At 52.6% G+C, this 19,531-nt stretch overlaps 1 protein-coding gene and 1 long non-coding RNA gene across 3 annotated transcripts in view; both read right to left on the bottom strand.

Moving 5' to 3' along the window:
• Nucleotides 1-1,357: 1,357 nt before the first annotated feature.
• Nucleotides 1,358-15,765, bottom strand: LOC137449779 (uncharacterized). Of its 2 annotated transcripts, none has more exons than XR_010989487.1 (4): nucleotides 15,743-15,765; nucleotides 13,327-13,436; nucleotides 10,253-10,342; nucleotides 1,358-1,707 (listed from the first exon to the last, which is right to left on the bottom strand). It is a non-coding gene; the product is annotated as an uncharacterized lncRNA (long non-coding RNA). The 2 variants fall into 2 exon arrangements; XR_010989486.1 differs by lacking the exon at nucleotides 15,743-15,765 and adding an exon at nucleotides 14,413-14,573.
• Nucleotides 15,766-17,689: 1,924 nt separating this feature from the next.
• Nucleotides 17,690-19,531, bottom strand: part of CCDC180 (coiled-coil domain containing 180) — a 32,019-nt gene continuing 30,177 nt past the window's right edge. The window contains exons 36-37 of the mRNA XM_068155610.1: nucleotides 19,358-19,496; nucleotides 17,690-18,016 (exon numbers count right to left, since the gene is read on the bottom strand). Of these exons, the coding sequence (XP_068011711.1) occupies nucleotides 17,885-18,016; nucleotides 19,358-19,496 (271 nt within the window). The 3' untranslated portion in view covers nucleotides 17,690-17,884. The remainder of the gene's footprint in view (nucleotides 18,017-19,357; nucleotides 19,497-19,531) is intronic.

The following is a 19,531-nucleotide window of genomic DNA, read 5'->3' as shown; positions in this document are numbered from 1 at the left end:
AGGCTCACAGTGGGAATTGGTGACCAGGATCAGCTCACCACATCCAACCACCCTGCTTCTTGGTGGCTCCAGGCCAGCAGAACCAGTTGGCAGGGCAGCCAGGGAAGGGAAAGGTGCTGCCAGGCCTCTGGCTCTGGCACTAGATGCTGCTACAGAGCAACATCCCTCTAATTATAGTAACAGTGTCAGTGCTGAGCAGAGGGAAAAATACAGACTTCAGGAGGTCTGGGACTGTGTAATCTGCTGCTGGCAAAACTCACTACAAAAAAAGGGAAAAACAGCCAAGCAGCCCCAAAATGAAGCACTTAAAAAAGTGATTTGTACTCATCTGGTGATTTCAATCAGCTGAAGGTTCAGCAGAGGGGCAGGGAAGGTAAGGTGGGCAGAGGAGCAGCAGAGCCCCTGGTTCAAGCTGCCTTTCTACTCTCAGGGCTTCGGCTCTGCACAAAGCAGTGACATTTGGTGGATCTGTGTTGGATCTAAATATAGCCCAGGGAGAGCCAAGTCAGTGCAGCATCACTCAGCTCCAGGAGGGAGCCGGGTGGGGAGGCAGGCATTTAAAAGTCACTTCTGCCATGGGGTTTGTTCCCTAAATTGTTGGGTTGTGTGCATCAGAACTGCAGGGTCAAGGATTTAACAGGAGTAAATCACAACCCACTGCTGTGGATGCCTTCTCCTCTTGTCCCCATCACTGTCACTCACCTGGAGAGCATCTGCTGCCCTCTGTGTGTTTCACCCTTAGGAAACCCACGGGGACTTGCTGGGGCAGGGAGGTGAAGGAAGGATATGGTGAAGGTGAAAGAAGGGAAAGATGAAGGTGAAGGAAGGAGGTGGTGAAGGTGAAAGAAGGGAAAGATGAAGGTGAAGGAAGGAGATGGTGAAGGTGAAAGAAGGGAAAGATGAAGGTGAAGGAAGGAGATGGTGAAGGAAGGAGGTGGTGAAGGTGAAAGAAGGGAAAGATGAAGGTGAAGGAAGGAGGTGGTGAAGGTGAAAGAAGGGAAAGATGAAGGTGAAGGAAGGAGGTGGTGAAGGTGAAAGAAGGGAAAGATGAAGGTGAAGGAAGGAGATGGTGAAGGAAGGAGATGGTGAAGGAAGGAGATGGTGAAGGAAGGAGATGGTGAAGGAAGGAGATGGTGAAGGAAAGTGAAGGTAAGCAGAAGGTAAGCAGGGGGAACCCAAGTAAGACAACAGCACCTCTGGTACTCAGAGCTGCCCTTTGAGAGCAGAGCAAATCCCCACGGAGAAAGGAGCTCACTCTGCGTGTCTCCTACTCACTCATGAATGACCAAGCCTGTCTCTGTGATGCCACAGAACAAGAGACAGCCCCTTGCTAGAGAAAAACAGAGGCTGAACAAGGTGAGGTGATCTTGGAGCTCTTTTCCAACCTTAATGATTCCATGACTAAGGGTAGAGGACTAAACTCAGCCGTTCTGGCAGGGAGCTTGCAGCCTTCGAGCTCTTTTCCACATCCCTGCTGCATTAAAGCAGCCAGAGGCACAGGGCTGGCTCTTCCCCGGGCTGGTTTTGTGCGGGGAATGTGTAACTGCTGTTCTTATCCTCGGTCTGCTCAGAGCCCGTCTCGTTTCCATGCCCCCCAGGCACAGCTCTCACGCAGAGAGGGTTTGACTTCTAGTCCTTCCCGAGCTATCGTCGCAGATCAAAGTGGCTCCAAGTGACAATTCTGGGCAGCGATGGCAGGAACACGACCTGTGGGAGGGTTGAGGGAAAGACAAATAGGAGTGAAAAGGGGGATTAGTGGAAACGATTCGTGTCCTGTCCGTGGGGAGAAGGAGAGGATCATTGCCAGGCCCCACCTAGGATCGTGTTCAGCGCTGCAAGTCGCCCTTTCCTGCCCCCCGGAGGAGTCTTCCCTCGCACCATGCAAGGCCCCAGCTGGGACCAGGAGAGAAAAAGCCTGATGGGTACTTAAACGAGATGGACAGTGAATGATGAGCCTGTTCCAGCTGAGCAGAAAGGGATGGATGGAGCTTGGGGCTCTTGGGAAGGCAACAAGCTCCTGAGCTAGGGCTTGGGGCAGGAACACCTTGAAAGGTCCTGAGGCAGTGTGAAGCAGCTGATGATTTGTTTACATCGGGTGATTCACTTCTCATGCTCTGCCGCGTGTGCGTCTCCAACTCCGTGTTCCCTGTGCACCAGGAGATGGGAGGCAGGTTGTGCCCTGCGGTGAGCAGGGGAAGATCTCCCATGGAAAAGCACCGGGCTGCTGCCTCACTGCCACGTGCCTCAGTTTCCCCACGGAGCAATGGGAGCTGGTGGGGGATTCAGATGGGGAAGTAGGTCCTTGGGAAGCTGCCACACTGGCCTCAGGATGCACAGCCCAACTGGCAGCAGGAGAGCTTGCTGCTGGGGATTAATCAGCAGGAGATGACAACAGAAGTCCAACCTTTCGTTAATTAGAGGAGGACAGGAGCTGATTCAGGGAGCATCTCCCACACTGCTCTGGGGAGTGTGTTTCTGCAGTCACATCCTCCTGCTCCCTGCAGGCACGGGGAGCCTGGAAGTGCTGCTTCAAAGCAGAGCCCTGTCGAGCAGAACTGTGTCACATAACATGTGACATGAGACCTTCCCCTGGGGAGAAGCCACGGCACTGCCAGCAAGAGAAACATGTCTGGCACTGCACCAATCAGGCTGACAGTCACAGTGGCCAGGATTTGACCCAAAGGTGACTTAGAAAGGAGAGCTGGAGACCAAACCTCCCAGAACAGGTACCCCAGAAGCACAGACCACTCTCTGCCATGCACCTTTTGTGCTGGAGAAGCTCCTTCGTGGTGGATTTAGTGCAGGCTATGAATATCAGGCCAGGAATTCAAGTCATTTAGCATGGCAGAGTGAAGCCCAATGGCTGCAGATCCAGGCTGCAACCACAGACCAATTTAGAGCATAATTAAGGCATAAGGGCAATTAGCCACTGGCACAGCTGAGTTATGGATCTGTGGCTGCTACATCACTTGATATTTTTATTGGGTCTGAATGCTTCTCTGAGAGATCTGCACAGCCCAGCCTGATACTGACAGCAGGAGAGAAAATTCTCTGTGCAGCTCAGACCAGGCAGTTCCTTCTGGCTTGTGGAAGGATCCACGCACACAGATACAGCAGCTGGCAGAATGAGGCCCTGGTTTCACTCCTGGCATGCAGACTGTTTACAAAGAGATGCACAGCCTCCCTGGGCAGCCTGTGCCAGAGTCTCAGCTCCCTCCTACTGAAGAACTTCTTCCCCAGCTCCAGTCTAACCCTGCTCTGCCCCAGCTTCAAACCATTCCCCCTGGGTCTGGCTCTAGACCCCCTCTGCAGCCTTCCTGCAGGATCCCTTCAGGTCCTGGCAGGCAGCTCTGAGGTCCCCCAGAGCCTTTTCTTCTCCAGGCTGAACACCCCCAGCTCCCTCAGCCTGTGCTCATAGCAGAGATGCTGCAGCCCTTGGATCATCTTTGTGGCCTCCCTCTGGACTCTCTCCAACAGCTCTGTGTCCCTCTGCTGGGGCCACCAGAACTGGAGGCAGGATTGAAGGTGGGGCTTCAGCAGAGCAGAGTCAAGGGGCAGAACCACAGAATCATAATTTTTGGTTGGAAAAGACCTTTAGGATCCTCAAGTCCAACCACCATCTAACTAGAAGGATGCCTTCCTCCAGCACCACCGCAGTGAGGACAGGCTGGGGAAGATATACCCAGCTGGATAAAGCACAAACCAACAGCCCCAGCTGCCAGGAGGGGGTTTGGGCTTGGAGGTTTTGTGCCTGATCTGTGCTGTGGGTCCTGTGAAGGCTGGCAGCTGCAGTGCCTGCAGTGCCACCAGCGAGTGCCATTTCCAGCCTGCTCACACAGCTCACAAACAGCTCCTGAAATCATCTGCAATCAGTGGTGGGGCCCTAAAGCTTTGCATGCTTGATGCACTGCCGTGCAGCAAGAGGAGCAAGGATATTCAGGCACCTCTCCCCCCTCTTCTCTCTGCCAAAGGAGCCTTCTTTCTTTCTGTCCTTGGGTTTTTTTTCCCTTTCTTTCTTCTTTTTTCCTTCTTTTCCCCCCTTTTTTTCTTCTTTCTTTTTTCTTCTTCTTTTTTTCCTCCCCTTTTCTTTTCTTTCTTTTTTCTTCTTCTTTTTTTACCCTTTTTTCTTCCTTCTTTTTTCTTCTTTTTTTTTTCCATTTTTTCTTCTTTTCCCCCTTTTTTCTTCTTCTTTGCTCCCCCTTTTTCTTCTTCTTCCCCCCCTTTTTCCTTCTTCTTCCCCCCTTTTTCCTTCTTCTTCCCCCCTTTTTCCTTCTTCTTTTCCCCCCTTTTTTCTTCTTCTTTTCCCCCCTTTTTTTCTTTCTTTCTTTTATCTTTTTGTTCTTTCTTTTTTTGCTCTTTTTCTTCTTTCTCTCTTTTTTCTTCTTTTTTTTTTTTTCCTTCTTTCTTTTTTTTTTTTCCCCTTCTTTCTTTTCCCCCTCCTTTTTTTTGCCCCCCAGCGGTTCCCTTAGAAACAGCCAGCTTAGCCCTTTCACCCCTGCTCCAGCACTGCCATTCTCTGCTGCTCCCTCCGGTCTCTCTCCCTGCTGGCACTAAATGAGCATGACACAGCCTCGCACAGCCCTTTGCTAGCCGCCTCGGGAGGTAACAGAGGAGATGTCGATGGCAGACGTGCCGTGGCGAGGGATGCGGCAGGAGAACCTCCGTGCTGTGACCTCAGATGACAATTACCGAGCCGTCATTAGCAAGCCCTGGCTGTTCCCCTGGGTTTGGACATCCCCCTCCCCTCCCCTCCCCTCTCCCCTCCTGCATAAGCTGTGAGGCTTTAAAGGCTGCAAACTGCCTGGTTTGGAGCACAGAGAAATGTTAACCCCAGCCTAGGCTGAAGTCAGGGTTCCACTCCAGCACTTCGTGGTGAAATGAAGTCACCCTGTTTGCTGGCAGTGCATCAGCCCTGTCAGCTCCAGCAGCTCCCAGCCAATTTCTTTCACAGAGCTCAGAGAAGCTGGAAAGGATCAAAGCGAGGGATGGGAACAAGAACTCCTCGGCACCAGATCTTCTGTGCTGGAAAAGATGACAGGGCCCAGGGAGATGTGTGAACCAGGGAAAAGGTTCAGAGCACATCTGTGATTGAAACCAGCCCAAAAGAGGCTCAGGCTGGGGCTGAGCTGTGCCTCAGCTCAGGTCTGCAAACTGCAGATGAGAATGTGGAAGGTATCTGCAGGATGTATTCACACTGTTTGTCCTCCCAGACCAGAGTCCTTGCTGGCAAGGGCTGGCACCAGCCCTCTCCTGAGAAGGTCCAAGAAATCCTGCTGCACACTTACCAGGAGTAGGTCAGGTGCACTGGAGGCCAAGGAACAAATAGAATAGAATAGAATAGAACAGAACAGAACAGAACAGAACAAACCATGTTGGAAGAGACCTTTGAGATCACCAAGTCCAACCTCTCACCCAGCACCACCTGATCAACTCAACCATGGCACCAAGTGCCTCATCCAGGCTCTTCCTAAACACCTCCAGCAATGGGGACTCCACCACCTCCCTGGGCAGCACATTCCCATGGCCAATCTCTCTTTCTGTGAAGAATTTCTTCCTCACATTCAGCCTAAACCTCCTCTGGCACAGCTTGAGACTGTGTCCTCTTGTTCTGGTGCTGCTTGCCTGGGAGAAGAGACCAACCCCCACCTGGCTACAACCTCCCTTCAGGGAGTTGTAGACAGCTTGGACCAACCAACCACCTGCCAGGAGCTCAGATTCCCAAGGCACTTGAGAAGCACTGACCATGCTTCCAGGTGCCTCAGGTGCTGAGCCTGTTGCAGAGGACGGGCACATTACAAGGGCATAGAAGACTGCTACAGACCGGGACAAGAAGAGCCAGCGTGGCCTTTCCACAGAAGAAGTACAGCAGCCCAAGAGCTGTGCCACTCAGTGCCTCACTCCCCAATGGCAAAGGTTCTCACCCCTATGGGGAGATCCAGCAGCCTGTAGGCACTGTCCAGGGTCTCAGAGGGGAAGGTTCCTTCCCAGAGGATGGGGGCCAGCCCTGGTGTGACCGTCAGCACGTCCTGGCGCCTGCAGGGAGGGAAAGGGAATGCTAATGAACTGTTCCTTTTGGTTCCAAGGCCAGCCCATGAGAAAGAAGCACTTGAAAGGCAGCTAGCAGAGTGTGTGCAGCAGCATTAACTCATTGGGGATGATATCATCTTCAGATTCCTTTTCTTCCTCTGCCCTCTTCTTCGAGGTTACTGAGCATGGACCTTCCAGTTGCTGGGATGAAACTGAGCCCTGTGGAACAAACTGCCCCCGAAGTGAGGATGTAGTCAAATCTCATTTAAGCTCAGAGGACTGGCTTTCTTTTCTGCTGAGTTTAATGACCACTGAGCTCCCAGAAAGAGCAGCCATGCATCTCTGCTAGCAGTGTGATGTAGATTGCTACACACAGACCAAAACACGACTCACAGGATGAAAATTACTATTGCAGCCTCCCCCCATGGCTGTGTTATTAAAACACAGCTTGCAGCATGACACTTCATTCCCCCCACCCCCCCTCTAGTATTTATGTAGAGCTCTTAACACATTCAGATATGGTTTGCAATGCTGAATGTGAGCCAGCACTTGAGTGTGTGACAGAGCCACAGAAAACCCTTCATCTGCTGTGTGGGCAGGGGAAATGTTGAAGATACCTGCAGCAGGGTCTGGTTGTGCCCTGTTACAGAACCACAGCATTGTCAGGGCTGGAAGGGAGCTCAAGGCTCAGCCAGTCCCAACCCCCCTGCCATGGGCAGGGACACCTCACACCACAGCAGGTTGCTCACAGCCACATCCAGCCTGGCTGCAAACACCTCCAGGCAGGAGGCTGCCACCACCTCCCTGGGCAGCCTGTGCCAGGCTCTCACCACCCTCATGGGGAACAACTTCTTCCTCACAGCCAATCTCAATCTCCCCATTTCTAGTTTTGCTCCATCCCCCCCCAGCCTATCCCTCCCTGACACCCTCAAAAGTCCCTCCCCAGCTTTCATGCAACCCCCTTCAGCTCTTGGAAGACCACAATTAGGATTCCTCAGAGCCTTCTATTCTCCAGCCTGCACAACCCCAACTCCCTCAGTCTGTCCTCACAGCAGAGCAGCTCCAGCCCTCTGCTCCTCCTCATGGTCCTTCTCTGGACACCTTCCAGCCCCTCCAGATCCTTCCTGGAACAGAGGCTCCAGAACTGGACAAAGCAGTCCAGGTTAACAGCCAGGCAATGCTGTTCCAGCTTCCTTCTTGCTTCCCAGGCTGGCTTGCTTTCTTCCCTTTTTGATTTTAACCCCAGATGTCAGTTGTGATGTGCAGTTTGCCCTACTCCACTCACATTCACCCCAGACCATGAGCTGTTGAGTTCTGCTAATGACATTTGTCACATGCAGCACAGGGTCACATGCAGGAGCTGAGTTCCCATGGCAATAACAGCACAAACCCCGAACCCAGAGGCCTGTGGGGAGTAGTTTGATGGCTGAGGCAGTGGCACGTTTGCAACCCAGGTCTAATACTTTCACTCTGAGTGGCTATTAGCATAACAATTTCACTGCCTCCTCTAGTAATGCACAGCAATAAAGAGTGAATGACACAGGAGCAGTCACAGAGTGGTGGGGGGTTGGAAGGGACCTGAAAATCATCGAGCCCAACCCCCCTGCCAAGGCAGGGTCACCTAGATAAGAATCACAGAAGTGTCAGGGCTGGAAGGGAGCTCAAGGCTCAGCCAGTTCCAACTCCCCTGCCATGGGCAGGGACACCTCACACCGCAGCAGGTTGCTCACAGCCACCTCCAGCCTGGCTGCAAACACCTCCAGGCAGGAGGCTTCCACCACCTCCCTGGGCAGCCTGTGCCAGGCTCTCACCACCCTCATCACAGAGGGTCACCCAGGGCAGGTCAGACAGGAACACACCCAGGTGGCTTTGGAATGGCTCCAGAGGTGGAGATTCCACCACCTCTCCAGGCAGCCTATTCCACAGCTGCACCACCCTTCAATTACAGAAGTTCCTCCTCATGTTCAGATGGAACTTCCTGTGTTCAAGTTTGTGCCCTTTACTCCTTGTCCTGTCACTGAGCAGCATTGAACCAAGCCTGGTTCCATCCTCCTACCACTCACCCCTAGGGCACTGATGAGATCCCCCCCTCAGGCTGCTCTTTTCCAGCCTGAAAAGCCCCAGTTCTCTCAGCCTCTCCTCTTCAGAGGTCTTCCAGTCCCCTCTGCAGAAACTGCACTAACTGAGCTCTTCTCTTTCTGGGTGAATTATCCGGGTTTTTTCCCCTTGGAGGAAGAGAGAGAGAGAGAGAGAGAGAGAATTCAATCTGCTGCTGTGTTTCTCTAAGCAGAGCCCTTTCCCCCCCCCCCTCCCTTTCATTTGCAAGGGCTGCTCTGGGTTTCCCAATGACTCATTTCCGTGGTATGCATCCTCTCAAGAGCCTGCCTGTGAGCTGCCTTCGGAAGGCACGAAAAGCTCCGAGATTCCCTCCTCGTTTAGTCCAACGTGGACGAGATGATTCCACACGTTGATGGAGCCCAGCACAGGAGAGAGAAATAGTCAGGCCCAGCACGTCCTGGTGAGAGAGGAGAGAGCTGTGTGCTGAGAGGGTGTGTGCATCAACAGGGGAAGAGAATGGTGGCTGTTGAAGGTGAACTGCTAGAGATAAGAGTCAGCTCGCTGCAGCTGGACCAAAGCAGACTGATAACAAACAGGAGCTGACAAGGAGCATTTGCCCAAGTCACTTCTTAGCTGTTGCTGCTGCCTGAAACCTTGCCTGCCCGTTTGAACTCCCTGGTTTGATTGCTTCTCCTAGAGGTGGGGCCATGTGAGTGCTGCAATTTGTTCCAGGGCAGGATCCAGCAGGTTGGCTGAGAAATCATTGCTGAAGGTCATTCAAGGCACCTGCAATGGATTCAAAGCTTTCCCACAGCTCCTTGCAGCTGGTCTGGGCAGGTTCTACCTCCACCTCTGCCCTGCCCTGCCCTGCTGAGACCACAGCTGGAATGCTGTGTCCAGTTTTGGGCTCCCCAGTTCCAGAGGGACAGGGACCTGCTGGAGAGAGTCCAAGGGAGAGCTACAAGGGTCATGGAAAGGACTTGGAACATCTCTGCTGTGAGGAAAGACTGAGAGCCCTGGGGCTGTTTAGTCTGGAGAGGAGAAGGCTGAGAGGAGATCTCAGCAGTGTCTATACAGATCTGAGGGGTGGGTGTCAGGATGAAGGGGCCAGGCTCTTTCCAGTGGTGCCCACTGACAAGGCAATGGGTACAAGCTGGAACCCAGGAGATTCCACTTGAACATGAGGAGAAACTTCACTGTGAGGCTGCTGGAGCCTTGGGACAGGCTGCCCAGAGAGGTTGTGGAGTCTCCTTCCCTGGAGACATTCAAACCCCTCCTGGATGTGTTCCTGTGTGCCCTGCCCTGGGTGACCCTGCTCTGGCTTAATCTCTTGAAGTCCCTTCCAACCCCTACTATTCTGTGATTCTATGACAGTTCCAGCAGAGATTTCTCACCATCCTCCAGCTATTGCCTCTCTCCCATCTCAACTTAAGGACATCTCAACTTAAGAAGCACACTGAGATGCTGGAAGGTGTCCAGACAAGGGCAAGGAGGCTGGGGAGGGGTCTGGAGCACAGCCCTGGGAGGAGAGGCTGAGGGAGCTGGGGTTGCTTAGCCTGGAGGAGAGGAGGCTCAGGGGAGACCTTCTTGCTCTCTGCAACTCCCTGCAGGGAGGTTGTAGCCAGGTGGGGGTTGGGCTCTTCTCCCAGGCACCCAGCACCAGAACAAGAGGCCACAGTCTCAAGCTGTGCCAGGGGAGGTTTAGGCTGGAGGTGAGGAGAAAGCTCTTCCCAGCAAGAGGAATTGGCCCTTGGGATGTGCTGCCCAGGGAGGTGGTGGAGTCCCCATCCCTGCAGGTGTTCACAAAAGGCTTGGATGTGCCACTTGGAGCCATGGTTTAGCTGTCAGGAGGTGTTGGGTGAGAGGTTGGACCTGATGATCTCTGAGGTCTCTTCCAGCCTGGTTGATTCTGTGACTGCATGAAAAGCTCCTGGCAGCAGCCACGCAGACAGGCTGTGTGTGCTCTCACCAGGGGTTTTCAGTGGTGTCTTCACAAGCCCACAGGGATCAAACCCAACCCCACAGCAGCACAGACAGCTGCAGACAAACCCCCACATGGTCACCCTCTTGGCACTGCCCAGGCTGTACCAGGAAACCCAGCCCCACAGAGCACTCAAACCAAAGTCAGCAGGGACAAAAATGACAAAGTCCAAACAAAGAAACTTACTTTGGAGCCAGCACTCTTGGCTGCTGATAAAATAGTCCTGGAGGGAGGGGGAAGGAGGAGAAATATCCCCTGAATAATACATGAATATGCCTGGAAGAGAGGAACAGCAGTTTAAAAAGGTCAGGGAATAAAAACCCCAGTGCTTACTGGGGGGGGAAAGCTGGATCAGCTTCTCCTCTGTGGATTGGAGCTTCGTGGAGCTGCAGGGGAGGGTGGGGAAAGAAAGGGATTGTCAGGATTTTGCCCCAGATAAAACCACAGTGAGCTTCAGGACCTGCTGGTGTGCTGACAGCTGTCCAAGGCCTCACTCCAGGTGCTGTGCTCCCTGCTCCAGAGTTAGACACTGCCTGCATCCACCCTCAAGGGCTGTCAGATGAGTAACAGCTTTGAGACACAGCACACAAGAGAGCAGAGAGATGCTGGCAGCTCTCCAAGGCTGTGGGTAAATCAGAGTTTGGGGGGGGGGGGGGGAAGGAGGGGGAAGAACATGTGTTTGGTGGGGGCTGCCAGTCAAGTGTGTGCTCCACTTCCTACATAACTGCTCCCTGGAGGCTCTGAACGACCTGAAGCACATCACACTCGAAACAGCATCCAGAGAAACCAGCAACCTGGCAGACACAGGGCTTTGGAATGGCTTGAAAGCATCAGAAATGCCTGGCTGAGAGACCACCTTTCCCAGCTGCATTCCTTTTGTTTGCAGAGGGTCAGCAGGTGGTGAGCAAGGATGGGAAGAGCCACGGGCTGGGATGTCACAAGTGGTCCAACAGGGCAGGGAGATCACTCAGGCCATGCACTGCTCCTCCACTGTGAAGCTCCTCTTTAATGCAGCTTCAAGACAGCTTTGGGCTGAGTCTAACTGCATGTGAGTGTGCATCCCAGTGAAGCTGACCCCTGCAAGTGTAAGATTTCTAGAGGAGCAGCTACCCTTGGGCTTCTGGTCCTGGCCAAAGTGCTGCCATAGCACAAATACACTCATGAGGAGACTGGAAAGCCCAGGAGGGGAGATGAGCATGATGAGGAGACTGAGGGGTTACTCCTTCCTCCAGAACTCCTTATGTGCTCATTCATTTCACCTCCCTGACTCAGCAGCTGGGATTCTGAACCCACAAGAACTCCTTATGTGCTCATTCATTTCACCTCCCTGACTCAGGAGCACACTGAGGTCCTGTGTGTACACCTGCACACAAGTGATTACACCCAGATGATAAAGCCAGCACTAACCTCTTGCTCATGGTCTCTGTGCCCCACAACGAAGGAGGCCTCCCTCATGCTGTGCAAGCACAGAGTTAGCCTGCAAGGCAAGCAGGCTAACAGAGAAGTTGTTTACTACCATTTTGTTTGAAGAGAGTGGCTGATCAGAGATCCCTCAAGTAAAGAAGGAGTCACTGCTGGTCCTGCCAGTGAAGCAGAGCTCCTGCAGCAATGAGCTGTGCTATTCCTTAGCTTCAGGATGGGATACTTGCAGGATTTCAGGGCAGGGAAGGTCATGAGGGAGGCAGAGCACTTCTCCATTCCCCACTGCAAGCCTGTGATGGCAAAGGAACACTTTAAGATGGGCTGTGTTGAAAGAGAGCTCCCTAGGGTTTTACCAAGATGCTCTCAGGATCTGGCACAGGTTTTGAGAGGCTGCTGTGGCTAACTGCATGGCTGCTCTGCTCATTAGTAGTGGAAGCTGCTGCTGCTGAGGAGTAAATGGGAAGCTGAGGAGAAAAGGAGTCCAGAAGCAATAGCAGGTCCAAGCATTATTAATGTTGTGAAGGTGGTGAGATACTGCAACAGGTTCATAGAAACATAGAATCAATAAGGTTGGAAAAGACCTCAGAGATCATCAAGTCCAACCTAGCACCCAACATCTCATGACTAAGCAAGCCATGGCTTCAAGTGCCATGTCCCATCCCTTGGTTGCCCAGGGAGGTTGTGGATGCTCCCTCCCTGGAGGTATTCAAGGCCAGGTTGGATGAGACCCTGAGCAAGCTGGGCTGGTGTAAGGTGTCCCTGCCCATGGCAGAGGGTTGGAGCTGGCTGATCTCTCAGGTCTCTTCCAACCCAACCCATTCTATGATCCTGTGATTTACACCAAGTGGTCTGCAACAGGTAGGGGCAGATGGTTCTGGAAAGCATGCAGGGAGAGACTCAGGAGGCACTGCTCAGAGTGCACAGAAATGCAAAAGGCAGAGCTGTGACACAGTGACACTTCCTGGAGCTTCAAGTGCTCTCTGTGGGTCTGTGCTGAGGGTTTTTTCCTCCCTTCAGCTTTGACCACAGTCTATACAGATTATTGCATCCCATAACTTCACCACTGGGGAAATGCAGCCACCCACAATGTGAACCAAAGCAAACTGCAGCGTCAGAAACACAGTACAATCAGTAATAATTAATGAGTTCACAGAATGGGTTAGTTGGAAGGGACCTTAAAGGTCATCTAGCTCCAAATCCCCTGCCATGGGGGCACCTCCTGCTAGCCCAGGTCACTCAAGGCTCCATCCAGCCTGGCTTTCAGCACTTCCAGGCTTGCAGCCTTCACAGCTTCTCTGTTCCAAGTCCCTCACCACCCTCATTTCATAGCTAGCAGATAGTCCTGGTCTCAGATTCCTTTCAAACAGTGTTGAGTTTGCTCAAGAGAATCTCTAGGCACACTCAGGAAGGATATCCAAGGCTACAAAGATTCTCAGTGCTGGAAAGCAGCAGCGTTTGACAGCCCCAGAGCCATCCCTGGTCACGTTGGAGGGAGTCTGCAGTGTTTGAGGAGACAGATAACCATCTCTTGTAAGGCCTGAGCTGCAGTGGAACTGGAAAGTTCTGTGCTTGAAGGTTTGTTTGTGAGCCAGCTGTGGTGTTAGCAGCCTAATTTAGACACAACTGGGCTTGCTTTTTCTCTCCCTCTCTCCCTTCAGAGCCTTCTCCCTCTACCAGCACCACTTTATGTTACACAAATTACTGCTCCTCCTTACAGCTCTGACAGAGGCTTGCCACAAAATGCATTGCCTCTGTCTTGCTGCTGCTCTGCTTTTCACCACAGCACAGACACAGAGAGGGAGCTTTACACACCACCAAGCCTGCCAGCAGATGCTTACCAGATAGATGCAGCAACAGCAGAGAGGCAAACAAGAGATCCCAACACTTCCCTGGAGTCCTCTGGAGTAGGAGAGGGAAGGGCAGCTTCTTATTCCCAGTAGCTTTCAATCTGCAACAAACAAACACAAAAAGAAAGGGACAGCAGCTATAAATATCTGCCCATGAGAGAAATGTGATGCTCCATCAGGAGGCTTTGCAAGCAGCTGCGCTCTGAGTCAGTCTTTGGAAGGACCCAGGCTGTAAGAACCAGGACATGCAGCCACTGAGGCAGTGCCTGTAAGCCATCTGAAGCCATCTCTGTTGCAGCAAGATCTAAGCACAGCCCTCAGTGCCTTGGGAAAGCTTTCTGGTTTGAATCTCTGCAGACCCCAGGTGTTCATCTCCAGCACACGTCCCTTACAGTTTAATCAACTCCCCCAAACCAACCCCAACAGGAGGTGTGCAGAGCTAGCACTTCAGATGATAGCCTCCACCCCTCACAGAAGAGGAGCTGCCAGGCACAGCTCCCTCCAAAGGTGTAGAAGCAGAGGATGTTAGGGCTTGGCAGGGACCTCTAGAGATAGAGTCCAACCTCTCTGCCAGAGCAGGATCACCCGGGGCAGGCCACACAGGAACACATCCAGACATGCTCGGGAAGTCTCCAGGGAAGGAGACTCTGCAGCCTCTCTGGGCAGCCTGCTCCAGGGCTCCAGCAGCCTCACAGCAGAGATGCTTAAGTCTCTTCATCACCCTCATAGCCTCTGTGGGACGCTCTCCAGTACATCCCTGCCTCTCTTGAGACACAAGGAGAAGGATAAACTCAACTCTGACAGAGACATGTTAGCTGACAATAGTAATGCCTATGAATGGTTATTTCTCTGTACCCCAGAGAAAGGCCTCTCCTTCCAACAGCCAGAAAGATCACCTCCCCCTTGCTGAGCTGTCTCACCTTCAAAGCTCAAATTAATCCCTCCTCTAGCCACAGGGAAGGGAAAATTTCCATGTGAACCATGGGACCTGTGCCAAAGACACAAAGCCTTTGCATGCAGCCTCCAAAGGAGCTTGCTAGAAGCACATTGATTGTTGCAGGCTATGTTGCTAATTACCTTCAGTGAGCACACAACTGGGGTGCTGCAGCTCGAGCTGCTGTCTGGACGCTCAGTCCTGCCTCTGCCACATCCTCTGCAGCCACACAAAGTGCTCCCTGGCACAGCAACCTTTCCAGGCACAGCTTCTAGTCTGGAGTCAGAGGAAAAGCACTTTGCAGCATATGATTGGAGCCTGAGGGAAGAGGGGGGAGGAAAAAAAAACCGACTAGAAGAGTTGTTTGTCAAACCTCTATTTATAGAGCCACTAGCCCTGAGGGGAGGAACCTGTGCAGGGTGCCTCTTTCAGGCCAACACAGAGAGCTTTTCTGTCCCAGCCCTTGGGAAGGCATCCAGCAGATGGATCCAGTGGATCTGAAAGAGTCAGTGGGCACATTACATTGTTTGGTTCTAAAAATACAGGTAGCAAAGGAAAAAAAGTTCCTTCACTGGCTTTGTTATGCCCTCCAGAAAGTCTCTCTGGTGCTTCTTCCTCACTCTCTGGTCAGAGGTTCCCTCTGAGCAGGAGGAGAAACTGCTTTGGAGTGAAGGTGCTGGAGCCCTGAAGCAGACTGCCCAGAGAGGTTGTGGAATCTCCTGCTCTGGAGGCATTCAAACCCCCCCGGCCTTTGTGCTCCTGGGCAAGCTGCTGTGGGTGCCCTGCTTTAGCAGTGGGGTTGGACTGGATGCTCTCCAGAGGTCCCTTCTCCAAGTGCAGTTGAGAGGTAGCCCTGCCCATTGCAGGGAGGCTGGGGCAGCTGATCTCTGAGGTCTGTTGCAGCCTCAGCCACTCTATGACTCCATGATTCCAGCCCCCACCATGCAGGGAGGCTGGGGCAGCTGATCTCTGAGGTCTGTTGCAGTCTCAGCCACTCTATGACTCCATGATTCCAGCCCCCACCATGCAGGGAGGTTGGGGCAGCTGATCTCTGAGGTCTGTTGCAGTCTCAGCCACTCTATGACTCCATGATTCCAGTCCCCACCATGCAGGGGGGTTGGGGCAGCTGATCTCTGAGGTCTGTTGCAGTCTCAGCCACTCTGTGACTCCATGATTCCAGCCCCCACCATGCAGGGAGGTTGGGGCAGCTGATCTCTGAGGTCTGTTGCAGTCTCAGCCATTCTATGGCTCCATGATTCCAACCCCCACCATGCAGGGAGGTTGGAGCAGCTGATCTCTGAGGTCCCTTGCAGTCTCAGCCACTCTATGACTCCATGATTCCAACCCCACCACGCTGGGATTCTGCAAATATCCTCTCCAAATGCTCCTCCAAAGCATCAATGACAGCAGAAGGCAGGAGACCACTGGGCAGATCATCTCATTTCCTGCACCTGACCACCCTCATACACTTACCTGCATGGCACACAGAGCTCTGGGGGTGGGGATGGGCAGGGGATGATGAACAGGTTGAAGAAAGGAGAACAAGAAGCTGCCATCTCAAACTGAGCAGTGAAATGAACCCAGAATCAAAGCAGCTGTGGGCTTCCTGGTTACTGCAGTGCAGCTGTGCAGCTGTGCCAGCAGGCACTGTGTCCTTCCACGTGCCTTTACAGGGCAAACACCTAATCCCTCAGGAAATGTAATCCCCACACTCTGAACTGTTGCCTCATTAGGAAGCTGATGCTTCCCCCCCTCTGCTTCACTTTCTGCTTTCCACATCTGCAAGAGCAGTGGAGCCAGAGGAGTTCAGGTCCTTGCCTGAACTCTCTTTGCCATTCACCGTATCCGAACTCAAAGGAGTGAACAGCTCGGGGGGGGGTCACAAGGAATGCAAACAAACAAACAAAACCCAACTGTGTGGATGTGGCTGCAGTCAATGCCAGAACGCCCTGAGAGGCACAAAGAGCAGCTGAAGCATTTGTGACAGTCACTCAAGCTCCCCAGATTTGTCCCGAGAGTTATTTCAAAGCAATGTGGTTGGAAGCAGCAAGATGACTCCTCAAGGAACTGGCTTGACCTCCCAGAACAAAGAGGACTTTATCTTCAAGCCCAGCCTTGGAAAGCATTCCAAATGGCAGATAAAACCCTCACTTGTGGACCCTGCTGTGGGAAATAGTCACTGCAGGTCAACTGTTTCTCACTTCTAAACCTCTCTTTCGGATTTCTAAGCCTGAAGGAAGGAGCTGTGAGTAGAGAGTCATCCAGAGGGTGAAGGGAGAGAGGATGTCCCTGGGAAGAGCTTCATCTGTGCTGAAGAAAAAGTTCCCTTGCTGGACTCCATTAGGAACCAGGCTGCATTTGACTGGCACAGCTCTGTGACACAGACTTGCTTCAGCCTTGCCTGAGGCTTGGGCATGAACTTGAGCACGAATGCACTGCTTGGCCTTTGGGCTTTCCAGCTCCTCCTCTTGCAGCTGGCACCACCATGAGTTAACTGCACTCTGGCCAGGATCCAGTGAGGAAGCACTGCACACAGTCTCCATTTCACTCACACCACCATCCAGTGAGGAAGCACTGCACAGAGTCTCCATTTCACTCACACCACACTCCAGTGAGGAAGCACTGCACACAGTCTCCATTTCACTCACACCACACTCCAGTGAGGAAGCACTGCACAGAGTCTCCATTTCACTCACACCACACTCCAGTGAGGAAGCACTGCACACAGTCTCCATTTCACTCCAGTGAGGAAGCACTGCACACAGTCTCCATTTCACTCCAGTGAGGAAGCACTGCACACAGTCTCCATTTCACTCCAGTGAGGAAGCACTGCACAGAGTCTCCATTTCACTCACACCACACTCCAGTGAGGAAGCACTGCACACAGTCTCCATTTCACTCCAGTGAGGAAGCACTGCACACAGTCTCCATTTCACTCCAGTGAGGAAGCACTGCACAGAGTCTCCATTTCACTCACACCACACTCCAGTGAGGAAGCACTGCACAGAGTCTCCATTTCACTCACACCACACTCCAGTGAGGAAGCACTGCACAGAGTCTCCATTTCACTCCAGTGAGGAAGCACTGCACACAGTCTCCATTTCACTCACACCACACTCCAGTGAGGAAGCACTGCACAGAGTCTCCATTTCACTCCAGTGAGGAAGCACTGCACACAGTCTCCATTTCACTCACACCACACTCCAGTGAGGAAGCACTGCACAGAGTCTCCATTTCACTCCAGTGAGGAAGCACTGCACAGTCTCCATTTCACTCCAGTGAGGAAGCACTGCACAGTCTCCATTTCACTCCAGTGAGGAAGCACTGCACAGTCTCCATTTCACTCCAGTGAGGAAGCACTGCACAGTCTCCATTTCACTCCAGTGAGGAAGCACTGCACAGTCTCCATTTCAGTCACATCAGTCAGATTTGGATATTTATTATTCATTTCAAGAGGCAGAGAAGAGTTCCTGGCCCCACTGCACCTGTTCAGGGCAAGAGGAAGGAAGAACAGAAGGGGAGATCCTGTTGGGCTGAGTGGGGAACGTCACTGGCACAGGTTCAGACTCGTCAGTTTGCGCCAACAAGGGGCAGGAGGACCTCAGCAGGATGGTCTCATGCATAGAGCTGCTTGATCTTCTGGATGGACCTTGCCCACCAGCCCTCCCAGCGCTGAGCCACCAGCAGCTGAGCTCTGCTCTCCTCCTTGAGCCGGGCAAGCTGCTGCTCCACTTCTCCTTTGTACTTCTGTAGGAGCAACAGCAACAGCAAAGGGCAAGGCTGTAGTGCTGAAAGGTCATCTTGCTTGGCCTAAACCAGCCTTCTGAGCCACTGTGGCAGAAGACTGCACACAGGAGCCACTTATTTTCTGCCTTTTGACTAGAGAATCAGAGAATGGGTTGGGTTGGAAGGGACCTTAAAGATGATCCAGTTCCAAGCCCCCACCAGGGGCAGGGACACCTCCCACCAGCCCAGGTTGCTCATCCTGCCTGGCTTTGTCCACCTCCAGGGAGGGAGCAGCCACAACCTCCCTGGGCAACCTGTGCCAGTGTCTCCCCACCCTCACTGTCAAGAATTTCTTCCTCATCTCCAGTCTAAGTCTCCCCTCTTCCATCTTAAATCCACTCCCTGTGTGAACAATGAATCATCCACTGCCCTCCTCCTGTGTTCCTTCTAAAGGCTTCTGAAGCTAAACTGTCAGCAATGGTTAAGTTTTGCTGCAACCACAAGCTCTTCCTCTGACTTCCTTTAACTTCTAAGATTAAAGATCTGCCTGCTGCAGAGCAGAGGGAGGAAAGCTCACATCTCAACCACAGAATGGACTCTTGCTGGAGCTCCCTGGGTGATGAGTGTGAACTGAAAGCTGCTACCAAGCTACTTCCCCCAAACAGAAACCTGCAGACCTTGTTGAGAGTGTGTTTTGCATTTCCCTCTCAAAAATGCACAGATTTCATAATCAGTTCAGCTCAGTAGGAGTACAACTGCTCCCAGGACAGGTGCTTAAACCCTGACCTTGTACTTCCCAATGGCTGAGCATAAGAATATTCTCCTAACTGCTCCACCCTGCTCTTGAGGGCAACTCAAGAGGCTCAGAGCTGTCTGCAAGGTGCTCATTCTCCTAGGAGGAAGGAAGGGAACAAGGAGTGATGACTTTTGTGGTGGAAACAATGATCTGTGATGGTTCAGGATGCCAGACAGGAGCTAAATGTCCCACAGACCTTCACCTCTTATGACAAAATCAGCCTCTGTGATCTAAGGTTGGAGCTGGAGGCTTTGGAAAGGTGAGCAAAGGCAAGCTGTGCTGCACTGCCTTGCAGCAGCAATGGAGTTTGCTTTGGGATGTTCCTGAAAGGCCTGAAGTGTCCTCTTCCTGAACCAGTTCCCTGGTGTGGTGCACCTGAATGAGAGAGCTCCCTGGGAAGCCACCTCTGGCTGCTTCTGATAGCAACACCAAGAAGCAGACAGGAGGGAGGATTTCTACCCTCTGTGTATGAACAACTCACACATGGCTGGCATTTTCCTCCTAACAAAAGCCCCAAACCCACAGCAGCAGCAGCCCCACTCCCAGCCCTTGGCCCACCAACCAACCTCATAGGCAGCATCTCTTGCTGCTACTGCTGCTGCATGGCCCAGTGTAGTCTTAGCTGTGGTGACTGGTGGAGTTTCTCCGCAGAGAACGTGCTCTGGATTGTCTGTAAGAGCAGCCATGGGGATTCCTGGCCAAGTCCTTTGGAAAGCCAAAGCAAACAAGCCACATGAGAG

The sequence above is a fragment of the Melanerpes formicivorus genome, unplaced genomic scaffold, assembly GCF_026170545.1.
Source record: "Melanerpes formicivorus ecotype bairdi unplaced genomic scaffold, bMelFor1.0.p_v2 SCAF_33, whole genome shotgun sequence".
In the NCBI taxonomy this organism is placed as follows: Eukaryota; Metazoa; Chordata; class Aves; order Piciformes; family Picidae; genus Melanerpes; species Melanerpes formicivorus.
The sequence above is the reverse complement of the archived record's forward strand: the minus strand, read 5'-3'. Positions and strand labels throughout refer to the sequence as shown.